General features: G+C 37.9%; 4 protein-coding genes across 4 annotated transcripts; 2 read left to right on the top strand and 2 right to left on the bottom strand.

Annotated features, from left to right (window-relative positions):
• The first annotated feature begins 4,387 nt into the window (after nucleotides 1-4,387).
• Nucleotides 4,388-7,656, top strand: LOC108825295 (glutamate receptor 1.3). Its single transcript, XM_056994402.1, has 5 exons — nucleotides 4,388-4,812; nucleotides 4,882-6,110; nucleotides 6,206-6,512; nucleotides 6,597-6,970; nucleotides 7,052-7,656. Exons 1-5 carry the CDS (start codon nucleotides 4,512-4,514, stop codon nucleotides 7,430-7,432), a joined length of 2,592 nt encoding a protein of 863 aa, XP_056850382.1. The 5' UTR covers nucleotides 4,388-4,511; the 3' UTR covers nucleotides 7,433-7,656.
• Nucleotides 7,657-8,711: 1,055 nt separating this feature from the next.
• Nucleotides 8,712-10,427, bottom strand: LOC108825296 (hypothetical protein At1g04090-like; the record flags this gene model as incomplete). The annotated part of the gene is made up of 1 exon (XM_018598605.2): nucleotides 8,712-10,427. A coding segment is annotated over one exon (1,716 nt), but the record flags the coding sequence as incomplete, so codon positions are not given.
• Nucleotides 10,428-13,400: 2,973 nt separating this feature from the next.
• Nucleotides 13,401-14,811, bottom strand: LOC108826007 (probable aspartic proteinase GIP2). The gene has a single exon (XM_018599371.2). It carries the CDS (start codon nucleotides 14,769-14,771, stop codon nucleotides 13,560-13,562), a length of 1,212 nt encoding a protein of 403 aa, XP_018454873.1. The 5' UTR covers nucleotides 14,772-14,811; the 3' UTR covers nucleotides 13,401-13,559.
• A 7,956-nt stretch (nucleotides 14,812-22,767) lies between these two features.
• On the top strand, nucleotides 22,768-24,020 carry LOC108828100 (uncharacterized). The gene is made up of 2 exons (XM_018601666.2): nucleotides 22,768-23,339; nucleotides 23,533-24,020. The coding sequence occupies exons 1-2, from the start codon at nucleotides 22,875-22,877 to the stop codon at nucleotides 23,593-23,595; spliced, it is 528 nt and encodes a 175-aa protein (XP_018457168.1). The 5' UTR covers nucleotides 22,768-22,874; the 3' UTR covers nucleotides 23,596-24,020.
• The last annotated feature ends 35 nt before the right edge of the window (nucleotides 24,021-24,055 follow it).

The following is a 24,055-nucleotide window of genomic DNA, read 5'->3' as shown; positions in this document are numbered from 1 at the left end:
GCACTTGTTTTTTGTTGTTGTTGTACCTGAGTCCTATAGCTTACACAATTGTTGTGACTTGTTACTAATTTGACCTTGAGCCTCACTGAACAAGCTTTGCCATTCTTCTTCCTCAAGTGGTCCATCAAATCTGAATCTCTGATATGACAGCTTGGAACCGAGCAGCATTGCCAGTGAGACTAGGACAGCTTCAGAGACCTCTAAAAATGGCTGAGTGTGGGTTTAGAAATCTCTAAGAAGGATTAGGGTATACTTATAGTTATAAGCCATGTTCGTTCGGTGAACGCAGCGTCAACCACTCGCGACCAGAAAAGTGTAAAAGAAGTTAATTGACAGCTCAGCAACCAATCAAATTAGAGAGTTAGAAGGTGAAATCATGTACGCCAGCGACGCCTCAACGGATGAGCGGGAGACGCTGTTATTTGCAGCGGCAAGAAAAAAATGGAAAAGACGAGTAATGACAGACGCCGGCGACAATTATATAACAACAGACAGTTAAAATTTCTCCCATTTGTTCGTTAATTTTTGGTCGCAACTTGTGACGCTGCGTCAGAAGAACGAACATGGCAATAGAGCTTGTATGGAGGATTTCTTGGCTAGTTTTCAGACCAAAGTTTCTGTTGTCAGCTGAGAGTAGAGCTGGGTTCGCGGATCAATCTGTCCCGCTTGATCCCTTAACCCAGTGGGTCAACTTCTTTTTTAATTTAAAACTAGATTATGACAAAAGGGCGAGTATATCTTTTGTTTTAATTTAATTTTCATATTTATGTTTTTGTGATATATTTGTATTTTTCTTTGTAATTATATTTGTGTATAAATTTTAATCAAAATATATTCTATTAAATAATAGCGATTTAAAAATAGATTCAGTATATTGTCGGTCGACCCGTCAACCCGCGGGTTTTAATTTTGTTTTGGTCAAAAAATATGACTCGCACAACCTGCAAACAAATAATTTGTACCGATAATTGTCCCATTTAATTTTGCGGTTATCTGCGGGTTATAAAATTTTTTTAAAATAATTATTTAATTTAATTATTATAAAATTATAAAATATATATATTTATAATAAAATTTATATATTTTAAAAAGTTTAAATTGTTTTTTAAATTACCATAGTTTTAAAAAAAGTGTTTACATTTTTTTTTAAATACTTTTCAGGTCGGGGGTACCCGTAATCCAAAATCTACTAACCCGCACCTACCCCGAATAAAAAACTCATAACCCGCATTCGTAAATCGATTTTTTCAAATAGTTAAACCAAATTTATGATCTGTCCTTAAAATGATGGATATAACTTTTGTTTTATATTTTTTAAGAAATATAATTTTTATAAAATCCATGCTGTAACCAATTATATCTATGAATATTTAATTTTTTTCTCACATTTATGAACCTATAAAATAATAGTTGGACACAACCTCATATCAACTGATCATACTTGTATTTTAATATAACAGATTTCTAAACAATTATTAATTAAATAAATATAGTTATTTGTTTTTCACTAACTGAGATATAATAACCCCTAACTTTTAATAGTAATAACATAACATCAATCAGATTAATTATATTGATTAAATGAATTGTTTGATTATTCATAGGACACTTATGTAAGGATCGTAGGAGCACCGTATTTAAGGAACAATTATAGCTGTTAAAAAAAGAGCGATTGTAGTTAATCCAACAAATAATATATGTCCACTAACCAAAATATATGTACACGAAAGTCAATTAGTGTAATATTATTAGATAAGAGTGGACTGTTAGATTAAGTGTTATAGTAGGAGCGGAAGGTTAGATAGGAGCGGTTAGATTAAGTATGAATAGTTAAAAAATTTAGAAGTGGACACAACTTTTATTAATAAAGTACACTTCAACTTTAATAGTATTGATTCTAATTCGCATAATCCACAAAAGAAATTAGTATACCACACTTGTCCCGTTGAGATTTGTTGGATAATCCATGTGATCCGTGGATAATATTAAATTTAATAAAATAATTATTTATTATATTTTAATTTACTTTTAAGAAAATACTATAAATTATATATTTTAGTTAAAAGTATATAATTTGTAAATGGTTTATGTCTTTTAACAAAAAAAAGTTACAAATTATTTTACTTTATTTTTTATTTTGCAAGTTTTTTTTTTTTTTTGTAAACCAATTATTTTGCAAGTTGACAGATATATGCGACTAATATGACCGATCCGCGCCTGCCTTCCAGCATGTTGAAGTTTTTAATCGGTCAATCTGCATCCACCCGCGACAGTTTAAACGGGGACAGAACCTGCAGATAATAACTCATAACTCAAATTCACAGTCCTAGCTGAGAGGAGTTAGATTCATTCATGTTATGGTCTACACAGTTTAACGGCTACATCAAATGATCACAACCATACATTTGGCTACTATATATGTAACGATCTGCTCAAAAAGCTTTAGTGTAAAAGACATTAAACACCATGAAGAATCTGATGTAGATAGATATTTGGAAATATTCCAAATATCTTATCATTGATTTTTTTATTATTTTAGATAATTATCTTTATTGTTTTAGGAGTTTTATGGTTTTCTTATATATAGCCGTCTAGGCTTAATTTTGTATTCAGTTTATGAGTTTTTGATTGATTAATAAAATTGAGAGTTTTCTCTTTGTTGTTCCTTGTTTTCGGTAGATCATTGGTGATCTCAACGAATTTAAGAAGACATTGATCTTAGGCATTCTTAGACTAAATAAGATCTTTGTGATTATCCTAGTTTTCCGGGTATTCTAAGAATCAACGGATCTCTAGTTCTATTCTTAAGTCTTCCGCTACATCAGTTGGTATCAGAGCCGTGTTTCTTTGGTTTTTCAATCAAAGACGATTCTGGATGTCATGGAAAATTTATTAAAGAAGGCGTGTTCCTGAGAAGCATGGAGATAGTGGAGGTTTTGTCTTCTTGTACTAATGAGCACGTGGAGGAAAACTTTCAATTCATTGTGATGTATTTAGCTGCGGTTGATTTGAAAATTAAGATGATGATGCCAATGAATTATGTTCTTTTATTTGAAGAATATTATTTATGGAAAAGACGTAAAAAGTTAACAGTTCTCGTCAAGATTTCAAGTCCGGAAAGTTTTGAATTGGAAGATCATGGTTAAGATTCGAGGACGAATCTCTCCAACCCGGAGAGAATGATGTAGATAGATATTTGGAAATATTCCAAATATCTTATCATTGATTTTTTTATTATTTTAGATAATTATCTTTATTGTTTTAGGAGTTTTATGGTTTTCTTATATATAGCCGTCTAGGCTTAATTTTGTATTCAGTTTATGAGTTTTTGATTGATTAATAAAATTGAGAGTTTTCTCTTTGTTGTTCCTTGTTTTCGGTAGATCATTGGTGATCTCAACGAATTTAAGAAGACATTGATCTTAGGCATTCTTAGACTAAATAAGATCTTTGTGATTATCCTAGTTTTCCGGGTATTCTAAGAATCAACGGATCTCTAGTTCTATTCTTAAGTCTTCCGCTACATCAGAATCCTAGATATTATACAACCTACTCTTTAAGACCCATCCACACCAACACCACAAAACAAAACTTACTCTAATTAGTATTAATAAGATCCTAAACATCTTTTTAGTTTGATTCTAGGTTGTTTCTCCAAGCAGCTAGCAAAAATAGTCTCATCTTAGATCAATTCATTCATTTCTCATGGAAGTTATGCAGTTCTTGCTAGGATAAAAAAAACTCATTGGACCGTCTTATAAGCCAATGATTGCCTTGCTGAAGTTTGCTGTCTAAAGGATGTTGACCAAGTCTGATCATAAGAGATGGTTTACTTTTGAGATGAGACGACTTCATAATTTATCCTCTACTTCTAGATCTTATATCTTTGACTAATTCCCCTCTGTATAGGTACTTGTTGAATAATTCTTCCTGACCAAAAGTTTATACCACGTTACATAACAAGTCAGGTTTATACGTCAAATACTGAAAGTACCAAAAGAAAATACATTAGTTTCTTTATAAAAAGCCTTGACAAATGTTGTGTGTGTGTGTTCTTGGTCGTTGATAAAATTTCAGTTGACAATTTCTTTGAACTAAAAAGTCCTCATTTCCCTTGCTCTTTTTTATTTGACTAAATTAATGTGACAAAAGAGTAGCCAATGTCGGAAACTCACCCTGAGTTTCCTTTCGTAATTGTAATCCAGATAAATAACTCTCTCTCTCTCTCTCTTTCCCACCCATGTCAATGCTGATTAAACCGTTGACTGATATGTTATATAATATATACTCCTAAAATCATACGGTCCTTTTAGCAAAAAAAAAAAAAAAATCATACGGTCCAATGGAGAATCTGAAACAAATGTTTTGTATTGTATTCTTCCTTGTACAGAGGAAAAACATAACACGGCAATGGGTTGCGTAGAATTGGTTATATAAATTAAAGATTAACTAGAATTATAAAAAAGTAGATAACGTGTGTCTTTTCCTTTGTATTTGGAAACTCTTTTTAAATGTCTGTGATTCAAAAACCAATACCGGTAGTATCGTTTCTTCTTGCTCTGCTTCTCTTCATTATTTGTTTTGCTTCAAGTCAAAACGATGACGTTTACGAAGGCTCCGAATCCGATCATAAACGCGTTCAAATCCGGGTCGGGTTGGTTTTGGATTCGGGCTCCGTGGAGGGAAAAATGGTGGGAAGGTCTGTTACAACGGCGCTATCCGATTTCTACGCGGTTAACAGTGACTACAAAACAAGAGTCTCTCTCTCAATCGGAAACTCTCACGGAGAGCCTCTCCTCGCTCTCGCTTCCGGTAACATACTTCTCCTTCTTCATTCTCCTACGCCTCCTCCTGTTTCACTCACAATCTATGTGTACACAGCTGTAGATCTGCTGCAATCCGAAGGAGTGGAGGCGATCGTCACCGGCGGGAGGTCGTTGCTGGAGACGAAGCTTGTGGCGGAGATCGGGGAGAAAGCTAGGGTTCCTGTGATCTCAATCAACTCTCCGATCTCACCGTCGTTGAGCAGATACAGTTATTTGATCCAAGCGACGCATGATTCTTCCTCCGAGGCGAAGGGGATAAGAGCTTTCATCCATGAGTACGATTGGAAGAGTGTTGCTCTTGTTTACGAGGATGATGACGACGATGACTGGAGAGAGAGTATGCAACTTCTCGTGGATCATTTTGATGAGAACGGTGTTGGTGTTCAATCAAAGGCTGGTTTTACAGTGTATTCAACGGAGGAAATGGTTATGGAACGGTTAGGGAAGATTAGAGATTTGGGGACGAGTGTGTTTGTTGTACACGTGTCTGAGCTTGTTGCTACTCGTCATCTCTTCACATGTGCTGAGAAGCTGGGGATGATGGGTGAAGGTTTCGCTTGGATCCTCACTTCCAGAACCATGAGCAGCTTTCATGAGAGTAGTACTAGAGGAACAGCGGCAATGGAAGGTGTGGTTGGCTTCAAGCCATACGTTCCAATGTCAAGAGAGCTTCAGAACTTTACAAGGAGATGGAGAAAATCACTAGGCAATGAAGAAGATGTTCGGCTGAGCTTGAGCATTTCTAGTGTATGGGCTCATGATGTAGCTTGGACGCTGGCGAGAGCAGCGGAAGTTGCGAGGAGGACGGAGAATGCATCATCAACTCTCCTTGAGGCTATCACTGAGTGTAGGTTCAAGGGTTTGAGTGGTGACTTCCAAGTGAAGGATAAGATGTTCTTGTCAGACAAGTTTGAGATTGTGAATCTGTTGGAATCAGGTGAGAGAAGAATAGGGTTCTGGAGTTCTAATGGTAGTTTCAGCAGTAGAAGACATCATAACAAGCTGGAGACCATAATCTGGCCTGGTGGGTCTGCTCAAGCTCCGAGAGGACGGGTTCTAGGAGAAATCAAAAGAAGAAAGCTGAGGGTTTTGGTTACATCTAGCAATAGATTCCCAAAACTGATGAATGTTGAGACTGATTCAGCAACAAATGTTACCACTGCCGAAGGGTTCTGTGTAGAAGTCTTCCGGGCCGCCATTGCACCTTTCAACTATGAACTTGAGTTCATCCCTTGGCGCAACGGAAGTAACTACAACAAACTTGCATATGCACTTTATAGTCAGGTACTACTTAACCATGGCTCAGTTTATGATTACTAAGTATCTATCCATGTTGAGTGTGTGTGGAAACTGAATCATTTCTGTGTTGCATCCCACAGAAAGACAAGTATGATGCAGCGGTGGGAGATATTACAATCACTGCCAATAGATCAACGTATGTTGATTTTACGATGCCATTCACTGAGATGGGCCTTGGAACTGTGGCAACAAAGGAGACAAGTATGTGGGTGTTCTTCCATCCTTTAAAAAGAGACCTTTGGATAACAAGTGCAGCTTTCTTTGTCTTGGCCGGTACTATAGTTTGGTTGATAGAAAGACATGATAACAAGGAGTTTCAGGGTTCTTGGCCGAAACAGATCGGAGTTATATTCTGGTTTGGCTTCTCTACCCTTGTTTATGCCCATAGTAAGTAGTGCTCTACCTTTTTTTCACATGTCTTATATGCTTTTACTTAGTTTCTCACCTTCTGCTGCTTACTATTTATGACAGGGGAGAAACTACAGCACAACTTATCAAGATTTGTAGTTACAGTTTGGGTGTTTGCAGTGCTCATATTAACTACAAGTTACACCGCAACTTTGACATCAATGATGACGGTGCAACAGATTCGATTCAACTCTAATAAAGATTTCGTGGGGCATCTTTCCGGCTCCCTCATTGCAAATATGGCCCTAACCAGTCCCAGGTTCCGACCAACGAACACCAAGGGTCTCAATACTTCTACAGATTATGCTCAAGCCTTGTTGAACCATACTGTCTCGTTTATTGTCGATGAGTTGCCATACCTCAAAGTCCTCCTTGGAGAGAATCTTGGGAAGTTTCTCATGGTCAAGGCACAATGTAACACCAATGGTTTTGGCTTTGTACGTATCCCTTATCATCCATCAGTTTCCTTACTCTTCATCTTCTTTATTAACTTACTGACAACAAAGATACGTTTTCAGATGTTTCAGAAGGGCGACGAACTGGTGCCTCTTGTGTCTAGGGAAATATTTAACCTGAGGACTAGCGATAGACTGATCGAGATGGAGAAAAGATGGTTTGAGAATCAACTTCCCTACACAGCAGATGATACATCAAATCCTATAACTCTTTACAGGTTCCGCGGATTGTTTATGATCACCGGAGTTTCTTTCGCTTTCGCTCTTGTGGTGCTTCTCATTCTCTGGCTCCGAGACAAATGGGAAGTTCTGATGAGTTCAGTCAACATATTCCTCTCGCAACGACTTGTACATTTCAGGATCCTCTTCGCAAGAACTATCCATCCCAACACCCCTGACGACGTCAATGGCGAGAATGCGGTGCAAATGGCTCAACGTAACTGAAAATAGGAACTGATTCAAGCATAGCCAATATATATTCATTTACCATTTATGCATCTTTAATACAAGTTTAGTAGATGCTCATGTTTTTTTATGTGGGAGTCTCTCTATGGCTTACACAATTGCTAGCGATGATGTTAGTTTGACCTGGAGCCAAACTTGCCCCTTCTTCCTCGAGAGGTCCTTTCGAATATGATATGATTTTTGAATCAAACAGGGTTACACTTCCTAGACCAACAAGCCTTGTTCTTAAATTGTGTAGATGTAATATATTTTCCCACTCTGATGTGGCGAGTGTCTTTCTAATTGTTTGGTTCTTATATTCTAATTGGGCTTTTTAGATTGGGCTAACAAAAGCAATCAGCCCATAACCATTTTCTGGATTAAAGAATAGATAACAAACAAACCCTAAAGATCTCTACCCTTCAACTGCCAATATAAGACACTCCTCTTTCTCTTCTTTAACAACGCCTCTCATATCTCCCTCCTTTAGCTTAATCAGTTTTGTTTTCTGAGTTTTCTCTACTGAGTTATTCCATTAAAGCAAGTTCAGCTTCTTTGGTTGGATCCAAGACTACCATGATCCAGTCAATTTATAAAAATACAACCTTGCGAGATAGAAATCGGCAGTATCACTCGCCTGGATCTGATACTCATGATTATCCTGGCCCTTAATCTACTGGCAAATTTTAGCATCTTGTGTTATTACATAACTTCTTCTTTTTTTGTCGGAGAAAAGCAAGTTCAGCTTCTTTGGTTGGGTCCAAGACTATCATGATCCAGTCAATTTATAAAAATACAACCTTGCGAAATATAAATCGGCAGTATCACTCGCTTGGATCTGATAACACTTCATGATTATCCAGGCCCTTAATCTACTGGCAAATCTATTTTCTCTTTCTGAGCTTTGTTCATGTCTTTTTGCAAACGCACTCTGTCCCAAGACCATTAATTCCATGTTTTGGTGCAATTTCTTCGTTTGCTAAATTGAGTGTCCACCAATTAAACTCGTCCTCGGAATCTTTTCAATGATTCCCTACATGGGCACATGGTTGGCTTACATGATATAACTCATTGTCTCCATACAAATATTTCACAGGAACAAGCAATGAATGGTATTCTAAGTCATTTAGACACGAAGACTGATTGTTAATGGAAGTTTTTTTAAAACACTCATCGCCTTTGTTTACAGAAAGTTATTTAAATTATAGATTTTGAGTTTCCATCATAACAAATGAAATACATTTATATATTGTTGATGCAAAAATCTACAATAAATAAATTAAGAATGTCCTTCATCACCGGTCCAATTCGACTTGTCTTTAGGACCCGTTGGACCCTCTTCACCAAGTATCTCAACAGGAATCTTGCTGGTAAGTTTATAGAAACTCTTCCGTAAAAACCACGGCAAAATCTTAGCGAAACCTTGAAGAGACTTCTCAATGTCATAACTTACTTGAGGTCCCCATTTCCTCAAATAGTTAACCCACGGTGGCTCGACCACGCCCGAGAGACCTGCAATCACTTCATACCCCAAACCACAGTCCAACACCTTGTCACTTCTTTCCATGTCGTTTCTGATTCCGTTATTGCCGTCGCCTTGCAACACAAGTCCAGGTTTTGAAAACATTGCGTGACCGTGAAGCGACGAGTATACCACTGGTTTGTTTTCACCGTCCACGTACTCTAGATCACACGCCTCCACCAACGTTCCTTTACTGTGCTCAGCAAAGTAAACGCGCCATAACATGCCGTTGAAGTTGCTGATACGTAGAGTAACGTGCTCCCAGTCTCCTATATGTTCGCCTATGTCCCCTAAAGGTAGTTTCTTGATGAATAGAAACTTGAGGTTGGCATTGCCGTTGAAAGGGCAGAATATCCATACGACAATGTCGGTGTAAGTCCCTCCAAACATTGGTTTGATGTGTAGATACACTTTCGTGCTACTCAAGTCTCCTCTCTTAACCTTTTCTTTTAGGGTTTTATCGACCGGGTAGTCTAACCAGTACAAGTCATCATTAGAACCGCCTTGTGGAAGATTTGTACCGTTCGGTTGTATTGGGACAGGGTTTGATTCGTTTCCTTTCTGGTACAACAATGCACCGTTGGTGAAGAACCAATCAACCGAGGAAGGAAGAAAATCTTCTTCTGGATGGAAGTACACCAAAGGAGAATAGGTTTGAAACAAAACCCTAGTTTGAGCTTCGCTTGGCATGCAAGACATGTTAAGTTTTGTGTTTTTTAAGGAGAATAAAGGAGGAAGAGGAGTAGAACTTAGTCCTTGGAAACTGAATGTTCCTGTGTACACACCTGTTGCTTGTGTTCCTCTGATGATTGGTCTCAAATTAAAAACACTAACTCCTTCTATCCCCCATAACAGCGCATCAGCTTCACTCTGTTCCGTAAACTCGGATCGAACACAACTTGTGTACTCTTGTGTTAGAAGAGGCTTTTGAGGATCAGCTGTGACAAACATTCCAACCGCTTGGTATCCATCGAGACATACCGGCTGCCAAACATAGGCAGGCCAGTCTTGTTTGATATTCAAGGATGTAGTGTTTCCAACTTCAATGAAATCTTCTGGTGGTCTTAAATTACTTATTGAAGATACGCTTCTTGCGACAAGAATCGAACCAAAACGCTTCTGGTTGTTTGGTTGTGCATAGAAGCCTAGTTTGAAGAAGTTGCGAGGAATATTATTTGTAAGTTCAAAGATGCTGAATCCCATGTTGTCTCGTCCTCCTTCATATGTACTCCATACTCTTTGTGCTGTTGAAATGTTGATGGGGACTTGAGCAACCTCTAGACCTCCCAAGTCTATTATCCCTTTGCCAAAACCTCCCTCATCGGGAAGAATAGTAGGCAAAGGACCGGGAAATGTAAAGACTGTTTCCACAGGTAGACCATCAGTCTGAGATTCCGCCCATGAGAACTGGTTAACAAACAGGAAAAGAACAAAAACTAGAAGTTTGAAGTATGTATCGTTGTACATTTCGATTGTATGTGTATGTGTGAGTGTGTTTCATATATTTCATTCTCTGCATGTATATAAGTACAATTTTATGTCAGAAAAGGATAAAGATAAAACCATTGATGACGTCGAATTACAGGTATGCAGATACACAATGAATGTAATATATATATATATATATTAAAACTGATAGGTCTTCTTTCAAATGTATTCGATATTGTTAGAAAAAAATCCTCTATTTTTGGGATCTATAAAGAAACATGACCAAACGTTTACGTCCATGCATTTATAATATACAAAGATTCTAGTTGGTTTTAGAAGAGACTGAGATTTGTTGCTTAATAACTCGATGTATCAGAATTTTAAATCCTATTAAATAATGAATTGTAATAGGATTTAATAAAAAAAACTAAAAATATATACCCACATGATGATAATGATTTCTATTTTCTTAAGATTTTGGTTTTAATAGCACTAACTCAATTTTTTTGTTTTAAGTTTATTTATTATTTGAATCAATATTCATTGTTTTAGTGAACAACATGCATATTATACTTATAATTAACATTTAGCCAAAATTGGCGCTATCTAGGTTATTTAAATCTTATTAGTCATTTTTGTTTAATTTTGTAATCACAAAAATAACTAAATATCTTATATATGTAACCACAAAAGTAAATAATTAAATAAACAAAGATGCTTATAGTTCCGTATGCTATTCTAATATTAAAAAAATACTATCGGGAATTTTCAAAAATTTCACTTTCAAGGTATCATTATTCATCTTTACCACCACTAAAGACACATTTTCAATAATACATTATTTATTAAAATGGTAAATACTCTTATATCTTTGTTTTTATATATTTTTCAAAATTCTAATCCCAAATTCTAATTCCTAAACCTCCAATTCTAAACCCTAAACCCAAAATCTTCAACTCTAAACCCTAAACCCTAAACTATATACCATAAATTCAATATCCTAAACCCTAAACCCTAAAATCTAAACTATAAACCCTAAATCCTTAACTCTAACCCTAAATCTTAAACTCTAAACCCTAAACTATATACCTTAAACCCTAAAACATCAAATCTAAACCCTAAATCCTAAACCTTTAAATCTAGACCCTTCATTAAAAGTACTGGTAAAAGTGGTTAGTGTAAACATGAAAAGTGGTACTATGAAAATGGTATTTTTGGCAATTTCTCAAAAACTAATCGCGTACTTTTATTGTGTTATTTTATTTTTATTTTAAATTGATGTCATTTAGTTATCTAGATTTATATCTAAAAACTTGGAATATCTTATCTTAGAATTAAATCTCATCAAATTATATTCAAACCCCTGAAATTTTATACACTTTATACCAACGCTTTTTAAATGTGTGTCAAAAAAATTTTTACATTGAGACGACAGAATAATTATGTTTCAAGTGCCATTAGTTTGATCTATTGACGATTGTATGGATAGTTTTTAGATTTTGATTCTTAATTTTTGGCTTTAAAATTTTAAGTTTTGATTTTTAGTTTTCTGATTTTGATTTTGCAGTACATTTTAGTTTTTGGAAAAACATATAAATGGTGATTTTGTTTTTAGCTTTTAGTTTTTTTCTTAAATTAGTAAAATATTTGTTTTAAATTTTTAATTTTTCTGTAGTTTTAGTTTCTAAAAAACTTCAGATGATGATTTCTTAGTTTTTAGTTTTCCTATATTTTTAAATTTGAAATAAAAATTAAAAATAAATATATTTTTACTAATACTTAAATATTACTTACAGTGAAAACAACAAATAACACAAAATATTACCACTTAAAATACATTTATTTATGTAATAAATTATTTTAAAATAAAATAATGCAATTTAAAAGAGAAAATAATGCAAACTAAATAGATTAACCAGAAATATACATAACACAATACATAATTCATGCAGTTCAGAAAGACAATACATTATTAAAATTTAAACAAAATTAAAATAGTTATATTTTAAAATCTTCTATAATTCAAATATTGTAATAAATATCAATAGTTAGATTTTCAAATTACTATATAATTTCACACATATTAAACAGTATACAAGTGACAGTTAGTTTATTATTCAAACATACTAAATCAAATTTAAATATATTTTTAGAATTTGGGGAAATTGAATAAAATTATAAATACATTTTAAATTGTAAATTTAAAATTTTATTATCTTTTTGGTTTTTTAAAAATTTATTAATGATTTTTTGGTCTGTTATTTTTATTAAAATTAACTTATAAGTTCATTTCTTGTTTCTAAAACAAAATTAAAATTAAAATAATATACCACTTAATTTAGTAGAAAGTACCAATAGTGAGAAAATGATTCTTACTAAACGTTATTTGTGTATAGTATTTATCTTCTTTATTTTTTTCTTATATAAAAGCCTAAATATAATTATTTTAGAAAAAAATGAACAACCAACGTGAGTTTAGAAAAACAATGAGAATTTGGTTTTTGGTTTTTATGTTAAGAAATCAGTTATTCCCAAAAACTAGTTTCCCTACATTTTAGGGAAACCATTTTTCAAAATCTTGATTGCAATTGGATGCAAAATAGTTTTTGGAAAAACAAAAACCAAAAACTAATCTAAAAACCCAAAACAATCAGTCTGAACTAATAACTCAAATCACACTTCAAATATACGAGCATGTTGTAGTTATGGTATTTTGATATATTATTTTGCTAATAATACAAATGTATATTTAAAACTTTGGATATATTATTTTACAAGTTAAGTTCAAGTTAGATCAGACATTTCAGATATTTTATCCACCCTATACCAACGCTTTTTAAGCTGTGCATAATTTTTTTATTTTTAGACTAAGACTTCACAAAAAAAAAATTGTTTCAAGTGCGGGTTTTTTTTTTTGAACAAAGTGCGGTTATAGTTTAATTTCAACCTTAATTTAAACGACCCTAAAATATACGACCATATGGTGCAGTTATGGTGTTTCAATTGCCCAACATGCTATTGTATCTGACAATTTAAGCATTTCTTTATTGACAATTATTTTTAAACACACACTTGGGAAGAAAATTACAAAAAAATGAAGCGAGTATTCTAAGAACAATAATCAAATAACAAACACAATCACAAGAGAATGTCAACCATCAAGTTCATTTGACTTTCTCATGGCTTTGTTTGAAAGTCACCGCACGAAGCATTGACCAAACCCAAAGAACAGCTAAATCCAAAAGCAGATCTCCCAACGTCAAACTCCAACAAAGTGTTCTCCATCTGATGCATTCCGATCACAACCGCATGCGCCGCCGCATCTCCTCCGTTGAGGAAAGCCAAGCAAGCCACGTCATCGCTGACTTTCGTCATCGAGTTTGCGGTAACAACTTTCCAAATCTTCCCATCAGCAAACTTCAGATCGATCCGAGGCACTTGGAAACGTCCCGTTGACTTAAAACAAAACTCCAAGGGTGTTGTGCTATTGACACGTGGAATATCCGACGTGGCTTTTGAAAATGCTTTAGTAAAGACTTTGTATATATCGCTACGTAACGTAGTGAAAGGGGTTACGCTGCTAAGAGTCACGCCTCCGTCACCCTTGCCGTCGAAATCAAAAGCGTTTTGTGCAAGCAAGATCTTTTCTCCGTTGACGGAAATACCCTTGAGCCCCAAGAAATAATTGTTGAGTCTTCTAGGGTTCTTGATCAGTTGGGTGTACGTGAGCATGGATCTTGCATCAGTGTTTCCGAGCTTGTACGGACCTCCACCAAAGAAAATAGCACCTTTGTTCGTATCAGAAGGCAGACACAACGCGAACTTCTTCTCGAGCCCGAGCCTTGGTGGAGTTAGCTGGTTCCATGCGGCGAGGGCCGTGGGTGCAAGCCCCGCGAGGCCCAAAACACCAGGAGGGAAGTCTATGAGAAACGGCTTGGGGATACAAAGGTACTTCACGTTGTTAAGCGTGAGCGAGGGAGATCTAGGGTTTAGAGAAGACATGGAAAAATCTCCATAGGTGTATTGGTTTGAGCTACATAGACGTTGGAACGGCTCAAAGGCTGTTGCTTGGCAAGCACATCTTCCATTGATGATTGTGTTTTGAGTAGGAGGACACTGGTGAGGGCTGACTCTACGAGTGAGAGCACAGGTGGAGGAGCCGCATGGGATGATGGGACGAGGAAGACCATCATTGCAGCTGCGAACGAGGTAGGGACCGGCGATATGGATGAAATATTCTTCGTTTGTGTTGAGTGTGAAAGTAAAGATAGGTAAGATGGCGTTCTTGGTCACGCTTGACACTAGAGTATTTTTGGATGGATAATAATGAGCCGAGACGTGACTATAAGCTGAAAACAAAAGGAGGCAGAGGAGAAGACACTTATCCATGAGAGTTTTTGTTTTTCAATTTCTGGAAAGTGTAAGGTTTAGAGATATGGATATGCCTTGAAGACGAAAAAGAAGTATATATAGGGAATTAGGGTTGACATTTTGGATTTATAGATGTTACACACGCTAATATGTAGGAAGATGTCAACTCAACGGTACGGTTATGCAACTACAACTAGATATATAAAAAGGTACCGTTATGCAACTACAACTAGATATATAAAAAGGTTTTAATGCCTGGATGCAAGACTATAACCAATTAACCAACCTTATATGTATATGAATTTGAATGCTAAATTAAAAATAATAATTGATGATATGGTCACCATGAAAGAAAACCATATAGAACTATACACTTGTGCTTCTTTTTGTGATAATAATTTCATGGTAGAGTAACCAAAAATAATTATCAATAGTTTAGGTACGGTCCTACGGAACGTGGTATTTGATAATATAAACGAGCAAATAACTTAAAAGTTCAACGGATTATATAATTTGAAAGTCTAATAGTTTTCTCATCAATGTTTAGTTCACCTACACGTTATCTAGTATGTGGATATATTGCATGTATTGTGTAGGCTGTGGCCTCTTGTCAATTTGATACTCTTAAAGAGTGGTGTATATATATAAACAGAAATTAATTAAAGTGGCTTGCTTAAACATAGCAAACTATAATCGGTTGGCTGTATAATGAAAACTGCTTTGAAAGTTAGGTTGTATAATGAAAGACTTGTTTGAAAGTTTAGCAGGATATGAAAACCATATGCTCACTTTTTTCGTCAAAATCGAATGACATACATTTGGCATATATTTGCCAAAAGGGTGGTTTACATGTTGTTGAGAAATTTTAGAGCTTAGTGCATGTACAATGCTTGAGAAAAGTCTGGTTGGGTATCGTAAACTCAACGGTATCGTAAACTCACCAAGTCTTTCCTTGACACAGTTCCCAATGCTCAACCGTTGGGCCATTCCTGGCCGTGCTTCCCACCTGAAACCATCGTCGTCTTCCTCCGGTGAAGCTCTGCTTCCTCTTCCAACCCCTCCCGACCCTCCTGACCCGAATCCTGGCCTTTCCTAAACCCTCTTCCCTCCTCTTTCCTCCACCCCCCCCCCAAACTCTCCAAATCTGCATCTCGTAGATCTCCCGTCCTTCCTCCCCAACTACTGATACTATAATGTTTCAAGCTTCTCCTCAGAATGCGGTTTCACCCTCTGTTGAGACATTGTGTCAAGTTCAATCCCAAACTGTTTCTGAATCTGAATCTACTATTCCTGCTACAGGAAACCCTAACTTTCACCATGTGCTCCCTGCATCAAAAACTACCTCTTTTATTGGAGAAGTTGTCTCAAACCAATTCAAAACCTTACCGCTCAGTTCAAATTCACCTATCCTTACTAATCCAGCCCTAAGTACTAGTCCTACCCTCAACTCTGTCCAGCTACCTCCTCTAAACTCTCCCTTGAACCTAGCATCTACCCCTGTTCCTCCTTCTCCTGCCTGTCCTCCCACTGTGAAACCTGCGTCTGTCCCTTATCCTCATAACAACCCTACACTTGCTGAAAAACTCAGAGTTAAAGGCGATAAAACGCTATCACGTTTAGCTCCAGTTCAGATATCCAACTCTGGTCGTTCCCGTGTATTAATCCCGGACTCTGTGTTCCAAAAGGGAGCTGAACTGCATAGAGACTTCATAATCTGCTACTTCAATGGGAGACCTCCACCATTCAACCAAATCCAGAGCGTTCTGAATCATATGTGGGGCAAAGGTAGAAGGCTTGAAATCCACAACAATCCCCTACAAAGATCAGCTATTGTCAGAATTCCTAGTGACTACTTGAGGGAAAAAATTCTGGACAAAAACATATGGTATGTTGGGGATTCAATGTTTCATACCGCCCAATGGACCTCAATTCATTCTGCTTCCACGCCGCCTCTTAGCTCCATCAAGATATGGGCACACTTCACGGGTATCCCCTTGGACTTGAGGCACAAACAAGGTTTGAGTCTGGTGGGAGGTCTTGTAGGTGACCCAAAGGAAACCGATGACTTCACACTGAAATTAGTGAGCCTAACTTTGTCTCACATAAAGGTGGAGGTCGATCTTACAGCTCCTGTTCCAAAGGTGGTTGAATTTGAAAGAGAGAGTGGTGAGGTGGTGGAAGTGCAGGTTGATTATCCTTGGCTCCCTCCTACATGCTCGCATTGCAAGGAGTTAGGTCATGTAGTCAGAAACTGTCTTACGTTCACTCCTCCTGCACCTGCTACACAGAAAACAAGGATACAAAAGAATTCAGAAGTGGCTACTCCTAAAAAGGCTCCTCCTAAGGCTACAAAAAACTTGCAGTATGTAGCTGTGAAGAGAAACTTAGCTTCTGCTTCTCCTTCCTCTTCCTTGCCGCCTGCTCAATCTCTTGATACTCCTTCCTTACCTCCTCCCTCGCATTCTGTTTCTTTACCCTCCAGCCCCCGAAACTCCCTAAATCCCACTAAAAATCCTCCCCCTCCTCAAATCTCTTCTGACCTATTAAACCACCAGAGTCCTTCTGACAAGCCTAAAAAACCCTCTCTTAAGCGCTGCCGTTCCTCTCCTACCTTATCTTCCCCTTCCCAAACTAAAGTAATTTATCAAGCTTCTCACCCCCCACCTATTTCTCTGTTCCCTGAAATCGGCACTCTGCGCTATCTCGCCAATTCCCCTTTTGTTCCTCCACCTTCAAATAACCCTTTTTCACCTTTGCTTTTGTCTGATTCTCTCCAGGATGCTGGGGATCCCCCCTATCTTCCTGATGAGTGCGAAACTCTTTTTTTGGAACATCCGAGGTTTAAATGATCCGGACAAACATCGGCCTTTTGCGGATTGGTTTAAAAGCCACAAACCCATTTTTGGAGCTATTTTAGAATCACATATCAAGGAACTCTCTCTTGCCCAGTTAATGTTGTCTATCTGTAGAGGTTGGCAGTATGCATCGAATCACGCTTCTGATGCTGACGGCCGTATTATCCTAATCTGGAAGGATCCAGTGAAGGTGCAGCTGATATCTCAATCACGCCAAATGCTCACTTGTGTAGTATCCCTCCCTCAATGTCCTCCCATTACCTACACCGCCATCTATGCTTCCAACTTAAGTGATGAAAGAAATGAGTTATGGGTAGAGCTGCTCAATCTCCACACCACTCTAGCCCTAGACTCTTCACCGTGGATGATTGCTGGAGACTTTAACCAGATCTTGCATAGCTATGAACACTCTTCTTTCAATCACAACAAATCTTCAAGGATGTACCAATTCAGGGATTGCTTACTTCAGATGGGTGTATTTGACCTCAGATTTCAAGGCCATCTCCATACCTGGTCAAATAAAAGGCCCATCTCCCCTGTCACTAAAAAGCTTGATAGATTCCTGGTCAACAGTGAAGTCTTAACCCTTTTCCCCCACGCCTCCTCTACCTTCCTCCCCCCTGTCCCTTCAGATCATACCCCCTGCCTAACCGACCTAGCCTTCCATCTTCCTAAAGCCGGAACTCAACCCTTTAAATTCCTAAACTACCTAACTAAACACCTGGGCTTCATCGAGGTTGTTAGCGAAGCATGGTTTCAGGCTGGAAGTCTTGCAGGAAACCTGACGTCTTTGTGTTGGAAACTGAAAAATATAAAGAGAAGTTTAAAGCAACTAAACAGTGAAAATTACTCCAATATTCAACTGAGGGTTCGAGAGACTTACAATTTGTTACAACTTGTGCAAGTACATGCTCTATCGGACCCATCGCAACAATCGTTTGAAGAGGAGCACCTTCTGAATCAAAAATGGCAATTTCTGAGGCAACTAGAAGAGTGTTTTTTCAGACAGAAGTCAAGGATTACCTGGCTCAGGGAGGGGGATCTAAACACAACTTATTTCCACAGAGTTTGCATTGCTAGGCCAGCTACAATGCCATTCGCTCCTTCCTGCTCGTAACTGGTGTTATTCTCACTGACCCTCTTGAGATGAGTGCACATGCCATTGCTCACTTCCAAGCTGTCTTAGGACCAGCTCTTCTTCCCATCTATGTGTACTCGCCTACCTAATGGTTCCGTAACCTGTCACCTTTCACCTGTAGCCAACAACATAAGGAGAAGATTTTGTTAATGCCAACAACGGAGGAGATCTCCAAGATAATGTTCTCACTTAATCCCAGTAAAGCGCCAGGACCTGATGGTCTGTCCTCAGCTTTTTACAAGGCTACTTGGTCGTTGCTGGGTCTAGAATGTGTTACTGCTATTCAGGATTTTTTCAACTCAGGTTTCCTCCCTAAGACTGCCAACTCTACAATCCTTTCTCTAGTTCCTAAATTCCCGGGAGCAACGAGGATCTCAGAGTATAGACCTATCTCATGCCTAAACACTATCTACAAGGTTATCTCAAGGTTGTTGGTGCGGAGACTAAAACCGATCCTGCAGGAACTGATACTCCCTAATCAAACAGCGTTTGTGGAGGGACGACTGCTTGTTGAGAATACTGTTCTAGCTAGTGAGCTTGTAAATGGATATCATAAGAATAGAGGTCGAAGATAATCACCATCAAAGTCTATATTGCGAAGGCATTTGACACCCTCTCTTGGGATTTCTTGTTCTCTGCTTTGGAAAGTTACGCACTGCCTGAACCTTTCCTCCGCCTCCTTCGAGCTTGTGTCTGCACAACATCATTTACGATTGGTTACAATGGAACTGTAAATGGGTTTTTTAAGGGAAAGCGTGGCTTAAGACAGGGTGACCCATTATCTCCCTATCTTTTTGTCATCGCAATGAATTGCCTTTCAATGATGTTGGATAAAGAAGCTAGGAATGGGAACCTCACTTACCATCGTCACTGCCAGCAGACAAAACTGACTCATCTTTCATTCGCAGATGACTTGCTCATCTTTATTGATGGTTCCCTTCAATCTGTGCAGAGAGTACTCCAAATTCTTCATGATTTTGAAACTCGGTCTGGTATAGCTGTGAGTCTCCAAAAATCGAGCTTCTTCGCTTCGGGTCTATCAGAGCAGGAAGTTTCTTCAATCCAGGCCTCTACGGGCATGCCTTGTGGTACTCTCCCCATGCGCTACTTAGGCGTTCCCCTGTGCACAAAGAAGCTAAATCTCGTAAACTGTGAACCCCTGATTCATCAGATCAAGGCTCGCTTCTCTTCTTGGTCGGCGAAGGCACTCTCGTTTGCTGGTAGATTGTTGTTGATAAAAACGTGTATAGCAGGAGTATCCACTTTTTGGTGCTCCAGTTTCATCCTTCCTAAATCCTGTATAAACCGCATCAACTCTTTATGTGGTTTATTTCTATGGAATGGAAAGAGTGAGGGTCATCAATCAGCAAAGGTGGCGTGGGATAAAGTTATACTTACTAAAGATCAAGGAGGCTTGGGAGTGAGAGACTTGCATACATGGAATCTGGCGTGCATCCTTAAACTAGTATGGATGCTATTCTTTCGTCCTTCTTTTGTTTGGGTCTGCTGGTTCAAAGAGGTGATTTTAAATGGTGACCTTAGCAATTATTGGACAGTCAAGACTAATGCTAGCTACTCTTGGTTAGTAAATAAAATGATAAAGGCAAGGTCTCTGCTTTACCCTCTTCTCAAGAAGCGTATAGGAAATGGGGAAGCCACAAACTTCTGGCATGACAACTGGTCTCTTTTCGGGAACCTCTCAACCTGGCTTACTGGTACCACCTCTCGTTTAGGGATCCCCTCTTCTGCAACCTTAGCTTCTCTGTTCCATGAAGGAAGTTGGAGATTGCCCCCTGCAAGAACAGACAATCAACTCGCACTTCAAATACACTTAACAACGGTCAACTTATCAGATCTGGAGGATACCTACGATTGGGAGATCAACGGAAAAACGGCGACAAAATACAGCACTGGCGATGTCTACACTTATCTCAAGGGTCCAACTCCGCTTGTCCCTTGGGCTAAGATCGTTTGGAACTCGCAAGGTATACCTAGGCACAGCTTCTTAACCTGGTTGGTGATCCTCGATCGCTGCCCTACAAAAAACAGACTGATCAGTTGGGGTATGGCAATTGATTTTCGTTGTCTCCTCTGCAATTCTGATGATGAATCTAGGAATCACTTTTACTTTGAGTGTCCTTACAGTGGAGCGCTCTGGAGAAGAATAGCAGCAAGATGTCAACTACAATTCTCGCCTTCTTGGGACTCCATCATCGACCACCTCCAAACACTGGCGCAGAGAAAGGAAGCGCGTCGACTGTCTCTCTTAGCATTCCAAACGACCATCTATTGGATTTGGCATGAGCGAAACGCCAGACTCCACTCTCACACCTTCCGATCTCAAGACTCCCTCTACCTAGATATCGACAGGCAAATTAGGAACCGAATCACAACTATCAGATCGGTGAATCCTCGATTATCTACGGCGATGATGCAGCTCTGGTTTGCGTGAAACCATTGTTTGTATCAAAAGTGATCATACGGCAACTTCAAATGTCACTACTGCTGGGCTTCTACTATCTCTCTAACTGGGCTTTGAGTTCTATTCTTATGTGGTTTCTTAAATCTATTACTGGGTCTTGCCTAACTTAAACTAGCCTTTGGGTTTGTAATGTTTTCTTCTTTTTATGTCTTTAATATGAGTGCCTTTTTACAAAAAAAAAAAAAAAAAAAAAGTCTGGTTGAAAAGCATTATTTCAATAAATTTGTTTTGAAAACTAACGTACTTGGTTTTAAAACGTTGTTGTATTTTCGTCACAGTGTTTTCTAATATAACGGGGTTGGGAAATATATACACATATATATTGGTCATCTATTGACGGGTAATTTTAAAAACATTTTTCTACCTCCACTACCTTCTAAATAATATACACAACTGCAGAGAGTGGGTTTTATTATAGTATATCCTCTAATTGAAATAATATTCATGCATAATATTACATTACTTTGATTTTCTTAAGATACGTAAACGTCATTGTGTACGGGCCGCCTTGTGGTTACCTCATTTGGTATGTTTGATTTTACTTTCAACAAAACTAGATGCAGAACCATTCAATGTGGGGGGATTAAGTAATTTTTTTTCTTTGTTTGAATTGGGAATATATCAAACTGTAGTTTATATTAAAAAAAATACTAACATTGAAATTTTAGTTTGCAAAGAGGACTATTTTTCAGAATTTCTATGAAACTTGTGGAGAAGTACACAACTACATAAACTGATTAAAAATGGTAAATATACTTCACATTTTTACCAAACAAAAAAAAAATGCTCAAGAGGATTCGATTTCTCAATCCCTTGGTAACTAAACGTAGCTGCTTCTATTTCCTCAGCAACGACTTCCTTTAACCCAAACGCTGAAATATCTACCTATATCATGGTCTCCCACCATGTCCTATACCATTTCCGCTGTTCCTAGAGGTCTTAACGATTTCAAGAAACCAGAAATCACTATCGAGTTCTTGAGAAAGGTTTTAAAACATTAGAATGAGCCCTGCCACTGATAGTACACCTCCTTAATGGCCAGCTGCCTGCAAGAACAGGTTTTGATAGACTTCTTCGGTGAAACATTTCGAGACTGACGTATTCAAAAAAATAAAAAAGACATTTCGAGACTGACTAAGAGAACTACTTCGAGACAAAACAATCTTTTCGAGAGACACACGCACATGCAGGTGAAAGAAAGATTAGAGTATCGTACGAAACTATCGTTGTTTGGATCCATTTGTCAGAATAAGCTTTCTCCTCTCTCTCAGAAAACGAGCATCTGCAATCACGCGCCTCCAGGATTAGCTAGGTACTAAATCTCTAACCAAAGCATTAGAGGCGTCGCGCTTGCTTCCCACGCGCAGTTTTCGAGCGTGTTGTATTCCTGCAACACACTTCCCATGTGACAACGGTCCACTAATTTCCAGCGTCCAGGCCCAATCATCCTTCAGACCAGACAGATCATAAATGTACACCCTCACATTCCACACAGTGTCTCATATACACGTGGCGAAATTTCATTGGACGATCTGTTTTACACAATAATTCTGATCTACTTACTCTGTTTTAAGCTGCCCATCAAATGTCTTCTTCTCCACCGTTTAAACCCTAATCTTTTTAACAAGATCAGGATAACAAAAGGGATGCATAGTCTTCTTCACCTTCTTCTCATCGCCACCGTTACGATCTCGATCCCTGTTGTTTTCGCCGAGAATGATTCGATATACGACGTCCTTCGAGCACACGCCTTACCGATGGGGCTATTACCAAAGGGCGTAGAGGAGTTCGACGTCGACGTGAAGACCGGACAGTTCTCGGTTTGGTTAAACCGATCTTGCAAGGCCAAGTACGAGAGCGAGATACATTACGAAGCCAACATCACGGGGACGATAGGCTACGGAAGCATCGGTGGTCTATCGGGTATATCGGCGCAGGATCTCTTCCTGTGGTTTCCGGTTAAAGGGATCCGCGTGGACATACCTAGCTCCGGCGTTATATACTTCGATGTCGGAGTTGTTCGCAAGCGGTACTCCATGTCTTTGTTCGAGACTCCGAAAGATTGTGTTGCTGTTGAGAAGGAAGCTGAGTTGTTTCGTGGGGATAATAAGGTATGGACTTTGATTTTACCGAGTCTGAATCTTGGCTGGAACTTGTCGGCATTGTAATAGGTTAATGTAATAGATTCGTGGAACTTGCTTGACATGTCTGTAATCTTGATCTTGTTTTACTAATGTTTTTATATCCTAATAATTGAAAAGAAAGAAAAAAACTAATGTGTATATCCATGATTTTTGTGTGCAGATTCAGTCATCTATGTTGCAATTCTATGAAGTAGATCAAAGTGTTGGAAGAGGCATTGTGTAGCCAAAAAGAGTCGATGGCTGTTGTAATGAAGATGTGTTTACATTATACAAGTTGGAAACTTTTAGCTGCTCATGGATTTTTTGAAGACACACACACACCTTCCATTTGAGGTCAGATACTCCTTTCTTCCCAAGTTGCTTTCATCACTCTGTTTGAAATGAAAATGAGAGAGAGTCATGTGAGCAAGTTAGATGGGAAGAACAAGTGTTGGTGGGTTTTGTTTGAGATGTCCAGATTCATCACAGGTGACTGAATGTTTTTGTGAATTTTTGCTTTTATGTTTTGCACTGTCATGCATCTCTATTCTCCCTGTAATATAATATACTTATAATCTATTGTATGATATGCATGTCCATTTTGTAATCATATTCTTTTATCCCAATAAGATTTTGTATAGTTTGCAATACATTTGTTTTCGAATATCATCCATTTGTTTACATTTTGTTTCAAGAGTGATTAG

The sequence above is a fragment of the Raphanus sativus genome, chromosome 9 (genome assembly GCF_000801105.2).
Source record: "Raphanus sativus cultivar WK10039 chromosome 9, ASM80110v3, whole genome shotgun sequence".
In the NCBI taxonomy this organism is placed as follows: domain Eukaryota; kingdom Viridiplantae; phylum Streptophyta; class Magnoliopsida; order Brassicales; family Brassicaceae; genus Raphanus; species Raphanus sativus.
This window is presented reverse-complemented; position numbering and strand designations above follow the sequence as displayed.

Coding starts and splice junctions, on each gene's coding strand:
- LOC108825295 (XM_056994402.1), top strand. CDS start 4,512: ATGTCTGTGATTCAAAAACCAATACCGGTAGTATCGTTTCTTCTTGCT. Junction 6,111..6,205: donor CATATGCACTTTATAGTCAG/GTACTACTTAAC, acceptor TGCATCCCACAG/AAAGACAAGTATGATGCAGC. Junction 6,513..6,596: donor TACCCTTGTTTATGCCCATA/GTAAGTAGTGCT, acceptor TATTTATGACAG/GGGAGAAACTACAGCACAAC.
- LOC108826007 (XM_018599371.2), bottom strand. CDS start 14,771: ATGGATAAGTGTCTTCTCCTCTGCCTCCTTTTGTTTTCAGCTTATAGT.
- LOC108828100 (XM_018601666.2), top strand. CDS start 22,875: ATGCATAGTCTTCTTCACCTTCTTCTCATCGCCACCGTTACGATCTCG. Junction 23,340..23,532: donor TGTTTCGTGGGGATAATAAG/GTATGGACTTTG, acceptor TTTTGTGTGCAG/ATTCAGTCATCTATGTTGCA.